General features: G+C 36.1%; 1 protein-coding gene across 8 annotated transcripts in view; it reads right to left on the bottom strand.

Annotated features, from left to right (window-relative positions):
- LOC135653075 (uncharacterized) overlaps positions 1-19,565 on the bottom strand; it is a 46,783-nt gene that overhangs the window by 9,585 nt on the left and 17,633 nt on the right. For 3 of the 8 annotated variants that reach the window (XR_010502303.1, XM_065174563.1, XM_065174548.1), the window contains exons 7-13: positions 17,705-17,794; positions 17,540-17,626; positions 16,708-16,791; positions 15,724-15,843; positions 13,353-13,381; positions 7,389-7,530; positions 3,723-4,127 (exon numbers count right to left, since the gene is read on the bottom strand). Coding sequence is in view for 7 of the 8 variants with exons in the window: in XM_065174563.1 (XP_065030635.1) it covers positions 3,723-4,127; positions 7,389-7,530; positions 13,353-13,381; positions 15,724-15,843; positions 16,708-16,791; positions 17,540-17,626; positions 17,705-17,794 (957 nt within the window). In the remaining variant the exon portion in view is untranslated. Of the gene's footprint in view, positions 1-3,722; positions 4,272-7,388; positions 7,531-13,352; positions 13,382-15,723; positions 15,844-16,707; positions 16,792-17,539; positions 17,627-17,704; positions 17,795-19,565 lie in introns of all 8 variants that reach the window. The other 5 variants (XM_065174536.1, XM_065174533.1, XM_065174572.1 and 2 more) reach the window with 3 other exon arrangements.

Raw genomic sequence — 19,565 nt, 5'->3', positions numbered from 1 at the left:
CGCTTGGTATACTCGTACCATACCGTACCGAGCTGAACTCGAAACTCCGGTACAGTACAAAATTACACACCTTGCTATGAGCAATATTTACTGGTTCAACAACCTATCAATACATGGACCAAGGTAAACTACATGATATGCTCAGTCCAGGACTTGTACCACCCAATATGCCAAATGCAGGTTATAAGGAAGGGCCTATACCATCTGGTACAGGACATGACAAGCCCTACACCAGGCAATTTCTTTTTTTTTCTGGTATTTTCAATACTTCTCTGAAACTCGAAACTCTCGATATTTTTCGTACCTGTCCAAACCCTGACCAATACAAAATTACAAACCTTGATGGGAAGAGAAACATATTCTAAGGATTGATAACTATACATACAATAAACAAACATTCTAGCTCCTAGATACAAGCAACAACTTGAATTTGAGAAGTACTCCTCACATACTTCCCATAAACCTCAAGGATTTCCATTATGATAATAAATTCAGAAATTGTCATGTTTCTCAGATACCTACATAGAGACTTCTGATTATGGACAAGATCAGTGACTGACAACAGGGCAGAAACGTGCATCAACATATAGAGCATCATATCATGATCAGTTAGATTTAGGATAGTCATCTTAGTTTCTTCATGCTATATTTCCTTTTTTTGGAGCATTTAGATGCTTCTGGATGAATTAGCTATATCATGCCCATTTAAATGTTATTGGCATACTTAACACAGTCAATAGTTATATACCTCTTAATTAATAACCAAGGCCATATGTAATCATAAAACCAGCTAAAATGCCGTTAGCTCCTGCCTTCAGAAATTCTGATCATTAAAAAAAAAATCATAAAATGCATACGATTGGAGAGCATTGGAGTAGGATTGTTAGATAGGATGGCATCATAATCCTACATGAGCACCTATCCATCATTCTATGCATACATGCTTGGCAGGCACAAGGCCTTTAAGTTCTCATATTCACAGCAGAAATTGCTAGTGAGCTCCCTAGATTACTTGCAGTTTTATGCATGGGCCTGAGATCCTTCAGTCCATTTTCCACTGTTTTCAAAAATAGTGACCTAGAAAGAAGTTTTAGACAGGAACAAGAAATTACTATCAAAAGAAGAATTTTCACATTGAGAAAGGATGCTCTTAGTGATAAATTTTTCTTTGTTTAAAAGATGTTACTCTTGAGTAGCTTTGCCATGTTAGGTCTACTCTAGTAAATAGAAAGAGGGCTACATCTGGAAACTACTTCGAAGGCTAGGATATATTAAAAAAAAAATCATAAAATCATATTGCTATTGATACATCTCAAACACCAGTTTTGTGTCAAACATATGCTTATTGTCATTCAAACTCTAGAAAGATTTTACATGTTATTAAATAGAGCAGGGAACAGATATCAGCAGCAGGGCACAGATATCAGCCCGGATTGAACAAGGTGGTCCAATAAGGACAAATTTAAGTATGACACTAAATGGTATAGATGCTCAACCATGAATACTTCAACCATGCATGGGTCACATGTTATACTACATGAGTTCGGAAAAACTCAACCATGGAAATGTAGCCAAACCCAAGCCAAACAAATTACAGTGTTTAAGTGTTTTTTGCCAATAACTATTGTTCTGTCTGAGAGATGAGATGCAGAAAACCAAGTCTTAGTTCAATTGGCATAAAAAGTGCTTGACAACCAAACCAACTGTTTGCTATGTTGAGCTTGACCAAGAACTAATCTGGCCCTTGAAACTAAATCTAACTGTTTCTCAACACCCTAAATTCCTCTCTGCTGCACATATGACCTGGTCCAGGCCACAATGACCTTGAATGAATGGTTACAAGACACTGAAGGAAGAAGGGCAGTCCAGAAAAGAGGCCGTAGTGGTAGGAACTTCCAAATATTTATATCCTTGTCCCTTTTTCCTTGTCAATATTTGTCCTGTGAACACCATTGTTATACTGTGTGTCAACCACCGAGCCCCATTGTGACAAGAACATCCTGCAAATGAATAATTCCCAACCATTTGCCATCAGCTACATGAAGACTTTCCTACCAGTATGTCAGATGATATCAGATTTGACTAACCTATCTACTGGTCTCCAATATTCTACCTGTAAAAATAAAGTAATTGGTCCTTGTCCTTAGCAGAAAAAGCCCATAAGCTAGGAGTTCCCTGAGGCGGCAGATAAAATTCCTTTATTCACAACTGAAGGACAGAGCATAAACCCCGATATCCAGTTCCACCACCCATGACATAGAGACAGTTTTTGGGGTACACAGGCGTTTCAAAGCTTAAGAACAAAAATGTTTTTTTATCTTTAGGAGAGCCAGGAGGAGGAAGGGCAGCTAATTTCATTTCACGACTGCCAGAGGAGACTCTCAAACCAAGAATTAGAATAGAGCTGTAAAGAGGAAAAGAGCAGCAAAGAAAAAGGGGTTTAACTACTGTGAGCTCCTTCAATAGCAATAACACCATTTTGGCATCAGCTAAATGTATAATTTATTAATGTTGAGGCCGTTCAAGAGCAATATCACCAGTTATTAGTGCTCATCAATTCTATTGTTTGTAACAAAACCCTCTATACTCTTCCTTTCCTATCCTACCACCACCAATATATTAACTTATACTTCACCCTCACATCTGTGGATGTCCAATAAATGATTTTTGCTCATGCCCATTACAATTCATTCATAGAAAGTTTTTCTTATTGTCAATTTAGGCTGGTAGAATTTGGTTATCAAAACAAGGCCCTTTGAACCAGTATAAGTGGAATGATATCAGAATTTATTTTTGCAGGCAGCTAGAGCCTATCCCAAGACAAATTCCAATGTTAGATTTAGACATGTCTTGTTAGATTTATTGTTCATCTTGTCCAAGATCTCTTCTAATTGCATTGCCTCCTCAGCATTGTGGAATCCAACAACTGCCATCACACTCATATAATGGAAGGCCTTAAAGGTGATGAAACAAATTGGAGAGAAGATACACAGGAAATTACTGCAGTGATTGACACAAACAACAACACTAGACACGCTGTGGTGTCATGGTAAGATTGCTCCCAAGGTTATGGATCTCTAATTTACTGACTGCATACTGCTGACCCATGTTGCCTGGTACTAACCAATAAAAAGTGTTATATCAATTGGTAAAATGTAGTTCGATCTGATCCTTTGTCAAACTGGTAAATACCAATTAATAACTGCTATTTACTGGTATTTGAAACTTTGTTGGTCCTTTGCAATCCAAGTTTCTAAGGTTCGAATAACAGAAATAGTCTTTCTACTTGCAAGGATAATCTTGCATACCTTGACACTCCCCAAACCATGCATTATCGAGTCTTGTCCACCAGGAAACCCTTCTTGGCTTCATATTGTTGCAAACCATGCAAGAACTAAAACAAAATAAGACTATCATACTAGAATTTATTTAGCTTTATTGTGACTTAAAATACTAGAATTGTGTAAGTTCCAGAAAAAAAACACTTTAATCTGCTATATTTTCTTTAGCATGACATTTTACCAATGAACTCAGAATATCCAAAAAAAAAGGAAAAGATGCTAACACACGGAACTGAATGCATATTACTACTTGTACATCTAAACCAATTATGAATAGCACTTACAAGACTGGAAAATTTGAATAAGCTAGGTATTTAACAAGATTTAATAGTTTTATGAAAGAATATTAAACGAACTAAATACTAGTGTAGTGTTACATACATACACATTTTGACGGTGAAAGGATGCCAGATAACTTTCACAGGTAGTTTTCAACTTCTGCCTGAACTCAACAGCTTTAGCTCCACAGAATGCTTCACCAGCTAAGATAAATATGTTGAGATCTTCATAGTTTCTCAAGAATTGGTAAGTGCTAGTTGAGCAAATAGCAGAGGAAGACAGCAAGACAGAGACACGACTTGATGTAAGTTGCCACACATTTCTTCTCCCTCTTTCTAATGTGTGTGCCACAAAAGCTGTGGCATCTTTTCTCAACTGATAGAAGGGAGAATTGCAGCCTGAAGTAGCACCATCAGCATCACTTGCTTCAGCTGATAATCCACAATAACTTTGGGGCATTGTTACTGGATCTTCAGTTATCTTATGTGGTACATCATATCCATCCACCTGGTTAGAAGTAACAGATGCACATTCACTATTCTCAATTGAGTCAATTGGAACACTGGTCACTGAATCAACTATGATTCCTTTCAAGTCATGAGATGTGTTACTTTGCCTCATGTCAATATTTCGATTCTGGGAATTTAAACGCTGGGAGAACAGGGGGAAACTTAACTATGATGGAATTGTAAAAGTAAAGCCTCAATATATTTTAAAATTTGATAATTAAACTTCAAGGCTGCATAGCAGTTTTCCAATAGGTAACTGGAACTAAAAGGCATATGAAAATAATACAAGAAAACAATTAACATTGTTACATTGGTGTAAGCAGAAAGAAACTAAAAGTTGATGTACAAGAGAGAAAATTGAAAAGTGAAATCATATGTACTCTTAAGCAATGACTGCTGTACCACCCGAAATGGTACGAAAAGGGCGGCATGTACCGATCCGGGCATGGGCCGGTACACGGATCACCCCAGTTTTAGGTGGCTCAGTCCAGTTCAGTAAAAGTAATAAAAAAATTGAAAAAAAAACAGTGGGGCCCATCCAACTCATCATTAAAATAAGAAAAGAACTTATAATAGAAATTCGGGCTCACAAACATGAGCCTTCTTCTTGCATTCTTCGCTGCTGCCATTGCCGCTGTCGCTGATTCGCTATTGCTTTGTCGCTGCCAACGTCATTGCTGCTGCGTTCCTTTTTCTTCCCAGGTACGCTCCCATCTCCTCTCCCCCTCTTCATCCTTCTTCCTTCTCCTCCTCCACAGCTTCTTTTCTTCCTTCTTTCTCCATCGCTTCCTCTTCTTCGTTCCTTCCTCCTTCCTTCACTACCGCTTCCTCTTCTCTCTTTTTTTCTTCCTCTCCAAGACATTGGTATATACTGGTATACCATGTGTCAGTGTATCGGTACTGACTGATACATACTGGGATCTCCGAAACAGGTCTAGTACCCGAAATGGCAATCCTTGCTCTTTAGATTCAGCAGAAAAACTGATGCATAAAGGCTTCAACTCTCAAGTATATAAAAAGAAATCATGTCTTATATTACTCTTAGATACTTAATGTATGACAGAATATTGAAAAGTGAAATCATACGTACTCAAACTTCAGTATAAACATAGCTGCATAGAAGTTTCAAATTCTGGTTATGTTTTACAGAATGAAAATGGTTTATCTTACTATTAAATACTTATAAAATTCAGATCACTAAAAGAATGTTTGTCATTTCTCAGAACGGAAAGAATACCAAAATGTAGGTATATACCATGTCATGCTGGTCAGCACATTCCTTGTGCCGGCCAGCGCAAGCCAAAAATGGCTTGGGTATTTCTCAACACAACAAGCATGGCAAACCATGCAGAATGGAATTGGATATCATGAACTCAGATTGAGCTGAATCATGGTAGTATCCATGTAACTAGTCTGATACAACTAGTAAACAACAAACTGTAATGTCCCAACCACGGCTTCGAACAGCAGTACTGCACATCCATCCTGAAGGACCAGTACTGCACACCTGGCCTCCCAGTACGAGACATATGGTCCAAAACTGATTAGTAATATTTTTTAATATTTTTCAGGTGATACCAGACAGGATTGGTCTGTATACTACCGGATATACAGATCAGTAGATTACCAAAGCTAGTATCTGACTGAGCTTTAAATCCTTGGTCGACTCTAAACTACTTTTGAGTCAGCTAAATGGATCTTTTTCCACCATTTTACTCAATTTAAGATAAAATCACCAGTCAAAGTGAGAGCAATCAAATTTCTTTTTGTTGTTTCAGTGAATTTTTCTTGGATCTTCCTCAAAGTTCATGTAACCAGCTTAAACAACTAATAACCAGGGGATCAATAGATTTCCCATGTACATGAACATACTACCTTAAATGGTTTCTCTTATTTTGTCTACTTTTAGAGTTAATATCTATTCATGAATTAATATCTCAATCTAGTGTTGACGGATGTGCCAACAGTTTATACAATTTTGGTTGGTACCACCTAGATACTGGAGAGAGGAGTGGGGGAGGGTACGGGAGCCTAAAGAAAAAGAGGAATGATAGAAAAATAAAAACAGCTAAGCCTGTGACAATCATCAAAAAATTGAAAAATATATCAGTACTAGATGGTAGGCTTATCATCCAGGGACGAGAAGGCAGATGAAGAGGAAGTGTGAGGAGGTGGCAGTGACAATGTGATGCCAAGTGTGTCCTAATTAGTTGTGGGACCAGTAAATATCAACATGTAACAATTTGTGCAGGTGGTTTAAGGGGGCAACAAACAATACAAAAGTATAAAACTATTATGCCCTATATTTTAACAATTTTTCAGTTTGCACAAACTATATATTGTGTTAATTGATCTCTCCTTCGGAGTAAATTATTCAAGATATGTAAAACACTTGTTTTACAAAATAGAAGGTGCTAACTAGGTGACCTAGGTGCTATTGACCATCTAGGCACTAGCCAATCATCCAAGTGGCCACCCAATGATAAAGGGTGCCTAGTTACTGCAATCAATGCATGTGGCATTAACAACAATAGCTACAATCAATGCCATTAAAAAACAGCATGGACTGCCTTTGCTATCGTAGCTAACACAATTGGAAGAGCACCATGAAGGTCATTGCTAGCTTTGGCAACTGTAATGAAGGCAACAATAGCTGTTGGCATCATAAGAAAATTATAAGAGAGAAGTTCGTGTAGGACAGGGAAAAAACTTCAGTTTAGGATGTCCAAGAAGCATCACCACTAATGTTTGACATATAACATGTCCTCAAATATGGAGGAATTAATTGGGGGTTACATGGTAATGAATTCTCGAGCATTTATGTGTGTTAGTCATACCATTAGAGTTTAATTCATTTACTTTGTTTAATCACCCATTTAAATGCACCGCATAGTCATTGTCTAGGCAGTTGAATGGCTGTCCAGTGCGAACTGTCTAAATTAGTAGTCATGGGGTAAACTAAGCAACCTCTAGGCTGTCTTAGTCTAGGTGTTGTCAAATAATTTCTCTAAAGTATTTCCTAAATCTTCTACTTCAAGCAACTTCTTATTGCTATTGTTCAAGGAGATAAAAATCACACTACTGAATGTTAATAATTAATAGAGTATGGTTACAAATGTGACACATCTGATTCCTTGATACACTATGAAGGTCATCTCATTGAAATAGAAAACTATAGCTTTTTTGGGTAGAAACCTGAAAATCTTTTAAAAACCAAATGCACAAGGTTTAAAGTAATTGCAGCAAAATAAGAACTTACTTTTCTTACCTTTTCTTCAGGCTGAAAGCTCATGATAGAGTAGTATGAACACATCAACCGAAATAAGACATCCAAAGTTCTCAACAAGCACTGACGAAATCGAGATTCAGGTATTTGGATGCAGAGGTCACTGTAAGTGAGTCTGGTAAAAGTAAACACAACTAGATTAGAGAAACAAAGAAAATTTTATGTGAATAGTACAACTTTTATGACATAATTAACATCAACAAGAAGGAAAAAAGCTTAGGGAACAGATGAATATTAAAATATACATTACTAAGGATTAAGGATGAGACATATAACAGTCAAATAATAAAACAATTAAATTCCATTTAAACAAAATTTTGCATCAATTACAAGTTAAAAGATGAAAATATATCATCAAAAAGAACATCCAACAAAGTTCTCCAACTTGAAGAATACAGGAAAACATAACTTGATTTAAAAGAACAAAAGAAAGTTTGCCTTAGAAAAGAACCGAAGCATCTGAACATAGATTGAGAAAATGTATAAATTTAAATTCTTAATGAAGAGAGTAAATGTGCAGTGTGACTGTACTGAAACTTCCAGAACTCAGATGTTGTTTCTTTACAGATATGTCTATCAACTTGCACAATACAGGTGAACAAGTTATTATTTGATAAGAATTTCAATTCTTTATTGCCCAAGAAAATTTGGTATAATATTTACTACCAGGCAATGCTTTAACAAGCTTTAAGATACTAAACAAAACAAGGCAAATCAGCATGTGAACTCACACAGACATGGTAGAAACTTTTTGCTGGTTGACAATCATGCATCAAGCTTCAAGCAAATGCTAGTCGTACATTCACTCAGATGCAGTGTCTATCCATCATAGAATTAGCTAGAATGGCATAAGTCATGAGATACCCTTACAATATCAATCTGAAAAGGGTTAGCCTAAGTGCAACGTTGCACAGGTCCCGAAGGACCTGCAAAAAGGTTGATTAGTTTCAAAGATGAGCAATGGACAAGTCTCGAATTCTCACTCAAAAACACAAAACTCAAGCAATTTAGCAAAGAATTGGAATGCTAGGAGGAAACAGACTTTGGAAGGGAAAAACACAATCACAAGCTCACAAACGATAGCTCAACCGGGTAATGGGGTATTCAGCAAGCTTACACACATTGTATACAAGCTTGTGAATCCAAATAGGGCCCATCACTATCCCAGAGACCCATCAAGCCTTGTGCCACCCAAGGGTTCTAGGAAATTGAGATGGTTGACATTTTGGCCCCACCGCTAGCTTGAAGAAATCAAACTGTGGCATGCGAAAAAGGGATTGTTTTGGCCCATTTCAACTCTATTCGATGGTTGTTGTGGAGTCTAGTAGATACTCTACACTTTAAAAAAAACCAAGGAAAAGCACACAAAGATTAGGCAAAACACAATGCCAAATAATTGCACAAGCAAACATAATTAAAGAGCAATCTATTTACGAAGGTGTTACGGGTGTGCGATTGCGGTCTATGACATTCTCCCCCACTTAATCTATCAACATCTTCGTTAATGCTTGCTTGTAGGCCTTGACAATTGCTTCTTCATGTCGTCAAGCATCTTCTAGCTCCTGAACAACTTATGTTCTAGGATGCTTTCACTACTTCACCAAGTACTCGATCTGCTTCGTTCCGTTGGGTAACTTTGTCTTGCGATCCACTAGAATGACTTCAACTCACTTCTCATATAATGATCGGGTGAGGATGGTCAAGTTGAGACATTTCTAGAAGCATCTTGTGAATATGACCGATAGGCTTTCAAGTTATTTGCATGAAATACATTGTGAATTTTAAGCCATGCCGAAAGCTATAATTTGTAAGAGACATTGCCTATCCAACTAATGATTGGGAAGGACCCTTTGTATTTGTGCACCATTCCCTTTGTCCACTTTTTGCCTAAAGAACTCGAGAGATGCTGCTTGGAGCTTCACAAGCACCAAGTCGTCAACCTTAAATTCCGATGATCGTCTTTCCAAATTTACCCACTTCTTCATCTTTTTAGTCGTCTTCTCCAATTATACCTGTGAAAAATCTATCATTCTTTTGCAAAGTGATATACTGACAAGCTACTTCCAGTATAATCGATCATCAAAGTGTGAGGAGTTGACGGTTGTTATCCAATAATCATCTCAAAGAAGCTATTGTTTCACATAGAGCTCCATTGTAAGTAATAAGAAAATTGGGCTATGTTTGAGAGCTTCACCCAATCCCGTTGGATGGCACTTACGTAGTGCCAAACGTATTGCTCCAAGAGCTAGTTTATTTATTTAGTTTGGCCATCCATTTAAGGGTGGAGACTTGTGAAGTATAACATTGATCCCAACAACTTAAACAGCTCGATCCAAAACCATCCCAAGAACCGGTCATCATGGTCACTTTTAATGTTGTGCGGAACTCTCTAATATTTCATCGCATTCTTCATCATCAATTTCACTGCCTCCTCCGCAGAGCAATGTAGCGGTGAGCAACAAATGTCACGTACTTCAAGAACCAATCAACTACCACCAACATCAACCCATGTCCCCCTACCATTGGCAAGCTCGATATGAAGCCCAAGAAAATGCTCTCCCATGACCACTGATACAGGCAAGGGCTCCAAAAAATCCATCAGCTTCTATTGCTCCACCTTGTTTTGCAGTGAGGCACGTGCGAACATTTTCCTCCACATCGATCCCCATTGTGGCCAATATAAGGACTTATCCACAAGAGCTAAAATTTAATGTATACTCGGGTGTCTCACCTAAAGGGAACCGTGATACTCATGAGTTCACGCCTTAAATCATCCACTCATGGAACATATATTCTATTCCTTTTGGTATAAATGAGTCCTTCTCCGATCCAAAGTCGTTATGTCTGACCTTCTTTGATCAATTGCATTAGGATTATTGCTTGGGGATCCATTCCTGATCCTGAAAAGAAAGTGACCTTCGCCCTCACTTGACCTTCGCCCTCCAATTGCACTGTATTCACTAACTCCACCCTTCTTGTTGAAGGCATCGACTGTGACATTTGCTCGTTCAGGCTTGTACTCCATTACCATGTCAAATACAATTAGGAAGTCCTATCGTCATGCTTACTTTGGAGAGAGATTCTTCTGAACCTAAAAGTAACTCAACACGATATTGTTTGTCCTTGGCACAAATGGCGTGAAGTGCCTCTACACTCGTAAACAGTGAACCACTATTGTGGTCTCCTTCTCGTACATAGGATACTTCCACTCTATCTCACTAACCTTACGGCTCTTATAGGCCACCGGGTGAACTTCTTGCATAAGAACTCCTCCAATAACGAAGTTCGAAGCATATATGTGGACTTTGAAAGGTTTCCCATAATATAGTAACCTGAGCACCAGTTCTTCTAACACAACTTTTAGGTCTTCGAATGTTGCTTCATATTTTTCTAACCATCGCCAAGGATGCTCCTCCAGCAACTTCGTCAATGGAGTTACGTGCTTCGAATACCCCGGGATAAAGCGCCAATAATAATTGACGAAACGAAGGATCTCAATTCAAACACCTTCTTTGGTGTTCGCCACTCTATCACAGCTTGGACCTTTGACTTGTCCATTCAAATCGATCCTCCACCAACTCGGTGCCCTAAGAACTACCATGCAAGGTATATAATTTCGAATAATACCGTCCGGTACGGGCGGTACGTACCGGTCCGTCAGCTGACTAGTACACGGATCGCCCGTTACCGGACGGAACGATATATATATATATATATATATATATATATATATATATATATATATATATATATATATATATATATATATATATATATATATATATATATATATATATATATATATATATATATATATATATATATATATATATATATATATATATATATATATATATATATATATATATATATATATATATATATATATATATATATATATATATATACGAGGCGACGTCGCCTCACCTGGGAGAAGAGAGAGGCGGCAACGTCGCCGAATTTATATATATATATATATGAACGGTATACCGCTCGGTATACAGTATCGTACCGAGCTAACGTCGAAACTCCGTTACGGTACGAAATTGCAAACCTTGCTACCATGCTCCTCTTAAGTGACCAACTTCTTGCTTGTCGTTCTAACAATTATCGTGCTCACCATTCTAACTACCAAGCTCCTCTTGAGTGGCTTCAATAGTTTAAGAGCAAAGAGCAAATCTAACAATTATAATCATTTAGGGCTGTTGCCCCCCTTATGCAACCTTGATTCGCTATGGTACTTCGTCATGGCTAGTGCATGAACTTCATTATTTCCTCAAATTGTTTGCTCTGTTACCAGACATCATAGACTTAGTTGGAATTGCCTAAGTCATAGGTACCCTTGTGATATCTGTCCGTAAAGGGTCAACTAAAGTGCAACCTCGCACAGGTGTCAAAAGACATGGAAAAAAAAAAGGTTGATTAATTTCAAAGATGAGCGACGAATAAGTCCCGATGTCTCACTTGATACTTGAGTAATTCAACAAACAGTTGGAATACAAGGTGCAGGGAGAAAACAAAGACTTTAGAAAGGAAAAAGATAGCAGCAAATCCACAAACAATTGCTCAACCGGGTGTCAAGGTGTTCAACAAGCCTACGCTCATTTTGTGTACAAGCTTGTGAATCCAAAACTGGGCCCAACACTATCATAGAGCCCCATCCAGCTCTTTGTCACCTGAGGGTTCTAATATGCTGAGATGGCTGATGTTTCCGTCTTGCCAGCTTGAAAAAATTAGGACATGACACACAAAAAGGGGATTGTTTTGGCCCAATCTACTATGTTTGACAAGCAATCGCGGTGCAACCTACAAGACTATCTGGGCTTACAAAAGCTAGGAAAAACACACAAAACTAGACAATATATGGTGTCAAATAGTTGTACAAGCAAACATAAGCAATGAACGCAAACGCACGATGGCAGTCCATGAAATATCAGAACACTTTGAACCAAGGACAATACCAAATTTGTTATCTTTTTCAGTAATACCAATATGAAAAGGAGTCAAAGTCAATATTAAACCAAAATTTTAAACCTTGGCTTGAATAATAAAGCTCAGCTTGGCATGAAATAATGGAAAACAAAACCTTGAATTATAAAAAAGAACTAAGTGTGGCACAACTCTAATAAGCTGATCTTGCCATTTCATTCATTCAATAAAGTATATCTTGTATAACTGGTCAAACCCATTGAATAGATTTAGTAAATATACATAGTAAGACAGAATTGCTGTTTGAAGCTTGAGGGCCACAATATGGTATCAAGTAAATTTCAGTATACATCACAATAAATTAGAATGAATGCAGGAATATTTAAGAAACATTGGTGCTTTCATATAATAATTTGTTTTGCAAAGAATGTATGCAGAAACTAGAATTATGGATTAAATCCAAATTTTGCTCTACAAGACATCTAGAGAGTTTACATTCAGTTTTACTCGGTACATCTATTGACCACCTTCTCATACAATCCTCACTGGATACCAAAATCTAGCTTTCCCCACTTTGTAATAATCACAAAAACAAAAGAGCGAGAGACAGAAATTTAATGCAGCATATACAAGTAACAAGAAAGTAGACAGTGACATCATGGCTTTGCAGAGGATAATGCTAAATCTGATACCTTATATGCACCAACAACTCAATAAGTAAAAGACTGCAGTATTATCTCCATTATCACTTGTAACTACAATGTATTTGTGCATAGTGATTACTTTTGACAAGGAATTAACAGGCACAAAGTACCAGTCCAACACTGATAAAGCAAGAAGGTTCCAGTCTTTATGCTTTCAATATCTTAAAGACCACCAAGAATAAACACCATATAGATGCAGAACTCAAAAACAGATGGACATTATGGGAGTAGTCGTTCCTTGATGTCCATCAGGAATGATATTATGCAACAAAAAGAAAAAGAAATTTAAGCCCAAAAGACGCACCTACTCGTCTGTGTAAGATTTCCAATTTCCTGCCATGTGATAGAAGCTAATTAGCAACTGGTGATGGAAAGGAAAATGATCTTGAAAATGGAAAATGTTTGGGCTACCAACTAATCCAACAGGGAAAAACAAGACGGTGAACTAACACCAGAGAAAGATATAGATAACCAATACTCCTTAATTAAGCCGACAGTAAGTAAGAAACAAGATAGTGAGTGCAAAAAATTCACAGTTGCCGAAACTAACAACTAAAAGGGTATAGAAACAAGATGCGCAAAAAAATCACAGTTGCTGATACTAACAACTAAAGAATACCCTTTCAAATATAGCAAGTGTTAGTCATGTGATATGCCACTTTAAGATTTATAATGTAGGTTAGACTTAAAAAACCATTTTCATAAAAGAATAGACTATTAGACTTAAAAATCATTTTCATAAAAGAATAGACTAAATAGTTACAACTTTGAAAATTCTAAAAAAATAACAAAAAATGTTTCACCATTAGCGTAGAGTAGCATGTTAATGAGCGAGTTTAAGATTTTTGAGACAAGAATATATCTCTTGTTGTGGAACCGTACACCATAGCTGTATTTGCCCGAACTATAACCTCGCTAATTCACATAGCATATAATGAACATATGGACAGTATATATGACTTAAATTTATCTACCTACTGATAAAGTTGTAGCATTTTGGAGCCATGGACACACTTCCTCCATACAAGCTATAAAGCTAGTATGTCACTTGGGCCAAGACAAATGATATCGACCACCACATGGGTTCATCTATGTCAGCTAACATGCTTTGTAACAAGTTGATATTCTAAGTGTAGTTACCCTTGGCCAGCCAGTAGAACAACAATCCTCATAACCTAAGTAATTTACTCATCAAATACCACATGGTAGACAGGTGGTACCATATGGAAGTACACCCACTCAGTTCTTAACATTATCAGCAAGTTACCATGCCTAGAATTCTAAGATCAGATGTGGGACATTAACCAGGTCCAGAATCATCTTTCACCATGCCACTGTTTGTATCCTCAATGGTCTTAGTCCCTGCTTCAAATGGAGGATAAACACACCAAATTTTAATTTAACACATGAGAAGTTAAATATACCAATTCATGAATTTAGAATTACCTATCTTGTGACCATTGAGCATCAGGTGAACAAACACAATATATTAAGTTTTAGTCCTTCATTATTTTCACATATTGGATTAACACATCTGTTATGGAGAAACAATGCAATAAACAAAAACCTAAATCATTTACCATCTACTATCATCCTCTATAGACTTCCAAACCAGGGAATACAACAAGATTTCTCTATAGTTGTACAAGCAGAATTTGCAAATTTGATGATGCAAACTTTTACACAAAGCAAGCAGACTTTTAGTCTCTATAAGCTAATCCTTCATCTGAAAATTTTCAATAATGTGGAAGGGATACCTAATGTTTGAAAATACGTGAAAAGATCCTCATATTACTCAAGCTAAATCACTAGAGATCTTATGATAAAGCTACGACACACATTAATTATACAAAAAAACAGAAATATAATTAAGCATGTTTCAAATATCAAATGATATGGTGCACACCAATTGCCACATGCTGGCCCAACCAAGAACCAGAAATGGTTATACACTTATACCGATTGGCATTATTTTTTCTTATTTTTTAGGTGAAACTGAGTGGTACAAATCAATATACTACATGATATACTGGTACCATATCAATATGGTTGATCACTGAAACCAGTATCTGACTGAGATTTAAATTCTCAAAATTAAGAATATATTCAAACCACCAAATTAATCATAGAGCATATAGAATGATGATAAAAAGAGAAATTATTTCCTAGAATTGTAGCATTTCTTTATATGATCAAATGTTGGGTGCCCAAGAAACTGTTAAAATGGCAAAAGATTACAAGCCATTTATGAATGTTAATGTCACTTGATGACTTAACAGAAAATTTTAGTTCTCTATAAATGTAAGAAATAGGAAAGACAATCAAAAGTATTCAAAAGCATTTTATGTATAAATAATTTAAAGAAAAAGCAAAATGCATAAAAAACTGTTGCCAGCAGCAAGCTCCAGAGAGCATTAATCATGCAATAACACAGAAAATATTAGTATTTGTAATTTTGTATATCCTAGAAAAGCAAGATATTGAATTTTACATAATTAGGAGTCTAGGACTACACTTATCTGCATTTGATATAATGAGTCAAATGTTTATTGAAATTACAACATTGAAAAATATGGATTGCTTCTGTCATGTAATATATACAAAGATATATTATAGTTCAATAACCAAAGTGGAAAGAAAGGCTTGGAAAACATGATAAATTGAAACTAGATTACCTCATACACCATAGCTTTCAACACAGAATGTGTTTGAGATAGAACTTCTTGCATAAAGAAACTCTGAATTTTCTCAGCAAGACCAGTGACATCTCCCATCAAGGCATAGGCATCAATTGCCTACAGAATATTAAACTCTTAGGATTTGTGGAAAACCAAATAAAGCCTAAACAAACAAACAAAAACCCACTTGGTAGGCCATAAATTTGAGATAAATACAAGTAAAATAGTTGTGATACTATAAGACCACCAAAAGGAGACTTTTCTTTGGTAAGTATAAAAAGTCAAAAAGGAATCTAGCACAAGTTCATGCAGAAAACTCAACATCACTAATAACAAAAGGATTTAAGCTTTTGACAATTATAGATCATGACCATTGCTAGAGTAAGAAGAGAAAGAAAGATAATTATTGATGCATTATGGGGCACGAAAATGGCTTGCAACAACATATAGAAACTAGCAAAGATGTCAATTATTAATAATGTGAAGTTATGGTAAAGCATCAAGGTCAGCATATATATACATATATATATAGTTGGCTGGATTGTACATATCTGATGTAGCAGGGTTGTGTGTATATATATATAATTCTAATTATTCTCTCAATTTTTTTATTTTCTGAAACAATTTTCTCTCTAACATTTTATTGCTGCTTATATATGCCAATTCACTATGTTGCTACAACATGGAGCAACATAAATAATTAAAGAAACAGTGTACTTAGGTTTGGTTAGAAAGTCACATGTAATATAATTCTTCTAACAGAAAAGAGTAACTGATGTTCAAAAGTAGGATATATGACTAAATGATGATACCAGTGTTACAAGTGTTACTTGTATTTTCTTGTTTTACAAGGGATAATCTGTAAAAGAACTTGTAGCAAATGCAAAGATACATAGCTGAGCTGCTGGAATAAAAAAATCCCAAAGTAGCAATTAAACAAAAAAATGATGAACTTTGCTATCAACAGATGAGGATACTAACAACTATGTAGCTTTCCTCCTCAAATGTCTTGCAAACACCTAGTAAATGTGAATCTAGCTTTTGAATTGTCCTTGCTAGCCAGGCCTGCAGAAATGGTAGGATTGATATGCCAAATTAGCACAACATCAATAAAAAGAAGTAACAAGTTCTTATAGAAGTAGAACTCCATTACTACCAGAATTTGAGACTAAAAAGGAGACCATGTTCTGTAAAGCTGTACTGTTAATGTTTCCAAAATATCAATTGATTTTAAAATATGAAAGGGTAAACATAATTAACCAGATCATCTCTTGCAATCTTTTTTGGCTTCCTACTCCTAAGCATACATAATACTTATTAGCTTGTTACGAAATCACAAATGTGAAGTCTCTATCCACAAAGGAAGTTGACTCCAATTTCTGACATCGCAAAAGGATCTACCATGGCAGTATGGTGGTACTTTGATGTTACATGTCTGCTTCCAAATAAATATCTAATGTTCTTAACATCCTCCCTTTAGTTAGTAGATGTTTAATCACTATGCTGAAAGACCAAGGGAAGTGCTTCTCAAACTTATCGTTTGTCATGACTTATTTTCATAAGTTACCAAAGAATTTCTTTTGTTGCAAAATTTTAAATCTGTACTATTCAGAAAAGCCAATTCCATGTTTGTTACTACCACCCAGATTCTTCTTTCATGTCAGTGAAATGAATTAATCAATTCTTCTTCACATTGACCAAGCATTGAATTCTTTTGAGCCCCTATCCCAAAAGAAAAAGAACTGGCAAAACAGTTTATCCAACAAGTCAAATGAGGAATTTGTTTATAAGCTTCTTGCTGAAGAAAACTGACCTCTATTCCACGACCCATCTCTTGAATAACAGAAAGCTGTGCATAATTATCTAAAACTTGCAAATACTCCGGTAACAACTGAAACGCCTGTAACAGGACATTGGCCAGAATTAGAAAAAGCCCACCAAAAGTACCACAGTGGAAAACATGGATTTTCCAAACAACCTGGCAGTATTTTCCATTTTCAACAAGAGTCTCAAGCTCCATTTGGATGTCTAATGAATGACGAAGTTCTGTAAGAATTGGAAGCATGTCCTGCCACATGTACGAAACCAAGGATTGCTTAGTTATACACACAATGTTAAGCAAACTGAAACTTTATCTAAAATTGATCAGAATACCAGTTCTCAAAAGATTATTTTAATGTATTTGGTTAAACTAAATGGATAAACAATTTTCATTGGCTACTCTATTTAGACAAAAAAGAGAGAAATGTCAAGGGAGAATACAGCAACATTTTCTTTACAAAGTAGCATAATTTCAGACACTGAAACAGACTAAAAATTAAATCTGAGAATAACTCCAAGCATATCTACAAATGGGCACATGACACACTCGTTTGAGACCCAGGCACTGCCAGTGAGGGTCATCAGTTTTGACTTAAAGACAGATATTTTTTTGGCATGACCAGTAGGCAGATAAATGAAATCAGAGAGGACTTGCATGGCCATATCTCCATTTGAGCATCAGGCAATTGACTACTCCACTTGGTTGTGTGGTCCACAGTCAGAACTTACACCACAACAAAAGAAAACATTTTGATGTGTTGATCCACCAACATAATGTATAGCTTGTAAGGATCCAATGGATAAATAGCAACAGATTTGAACAGAAAAAAAAATGGTTGGCCAACAAACAGTATCTTAAAATGACACACAATAAGAATATAGGTTACATGACCAGCAAGGAATGTTTCTTCCCCAAGTTACAATCAGTCAAGGTTTGCAATACCATCCTGTACAGAACATTATGGGTGAAACTTAACAGTCTGATAGATACTCGGACCAAGATAATCCAGAGGGTATGCCCAGTAGAAAAAAGGTGCAGGTGAGTTTTTTTTTTTTTAACTTTTTCGGGAACTTGGTATATCCCAATGTACCGACACTTAGTGCACAGGCATCAATAAGGGACCTGTTCGAGCCATGACCAGTACAATCCTGGTATACAAAATTGCAAACCTTGCAATGACTTATGCTCATCTAACTTTAAAGTGCATAAGATATAATTAGAAAATTTCTAAAGAAAAATGTGACTTGAGGCATGCTTTGAAGAATTAGGGGAGTTATGTATGGTGGAAATACCGATAGATAATTGGAATGCAAAGATTCTAAAACTAGCCTTAAGAAGTCCAACATACATAGTTTCCAACATACTAAAATCAATTATAAAAATCAACTAAACATATCATGAAACAGATGTGACCAGTAAAATCAATTATAAAAATATTCTAAAATCAATTATAAAAATCAGCTAAAATCAATTATAAAAATCAATTAAAATCAAGATAGGAGATGTGATCAGCAACAAAAAGAAATTACATCTTCTAGGACTGTAGCTCTAATCATGATGGTGAAGCTTTATCAACAAGCTCAACAAACATATCACGGAAATTATCAGTTTTGATTTTGTTCAAGGGTAGGAGAATTTCAAACAATTGATACTTGTATCCAAGGATTAAAGTTTCAAGCTGTATCAGTTGGTGGTATAACTTCTCTTATGGATATCAATGCCCAAACCACAGATACCATATGTGCTAACTTTTCCTGCTTTTCAAAGAAATGGAAACAGATGCATGATAAATAAACAAAGTAGCTTATTACATCCCATTTATATGTTTGCACCCTCTACAATCTCAAGCCCCAAGTCCTCCTTCCTGAACCCAAGCCTGAAGCTATGAGAAAGATTGTTGAATTTCCAACCTCACTCATCCAAGTCCTTTACAACTCATCAGAGAATAGAAAGCAGTGAATGATTTCTTAATATGATTTTCCTCTCTTTTAACTGAAGTTTTTCCACAGAACAAGAA

Source organism: Musa acuminata, chromosome BXJ1-4, assembly GCF_036884655.1.
Source record: "Musa acuminata AAA Group cultivar baxijiao chromosome BXJ1-4, Cavendish_Baxijiao_AAA, whole genome shotgun sequence".
Taxonomy (NCBI): domain Eukaryota; kingdom Viridiplantae; phylum Streptophyta; class Magnoliopsida; order Zingiberales; family Musaceae; genus Musa; species Musa acuminata.
The sequence above is the reverse complement of the archived record's forward strand: the minus strand, read 5'-3'. Positions and strand labels throughout refer to the sequence as shown.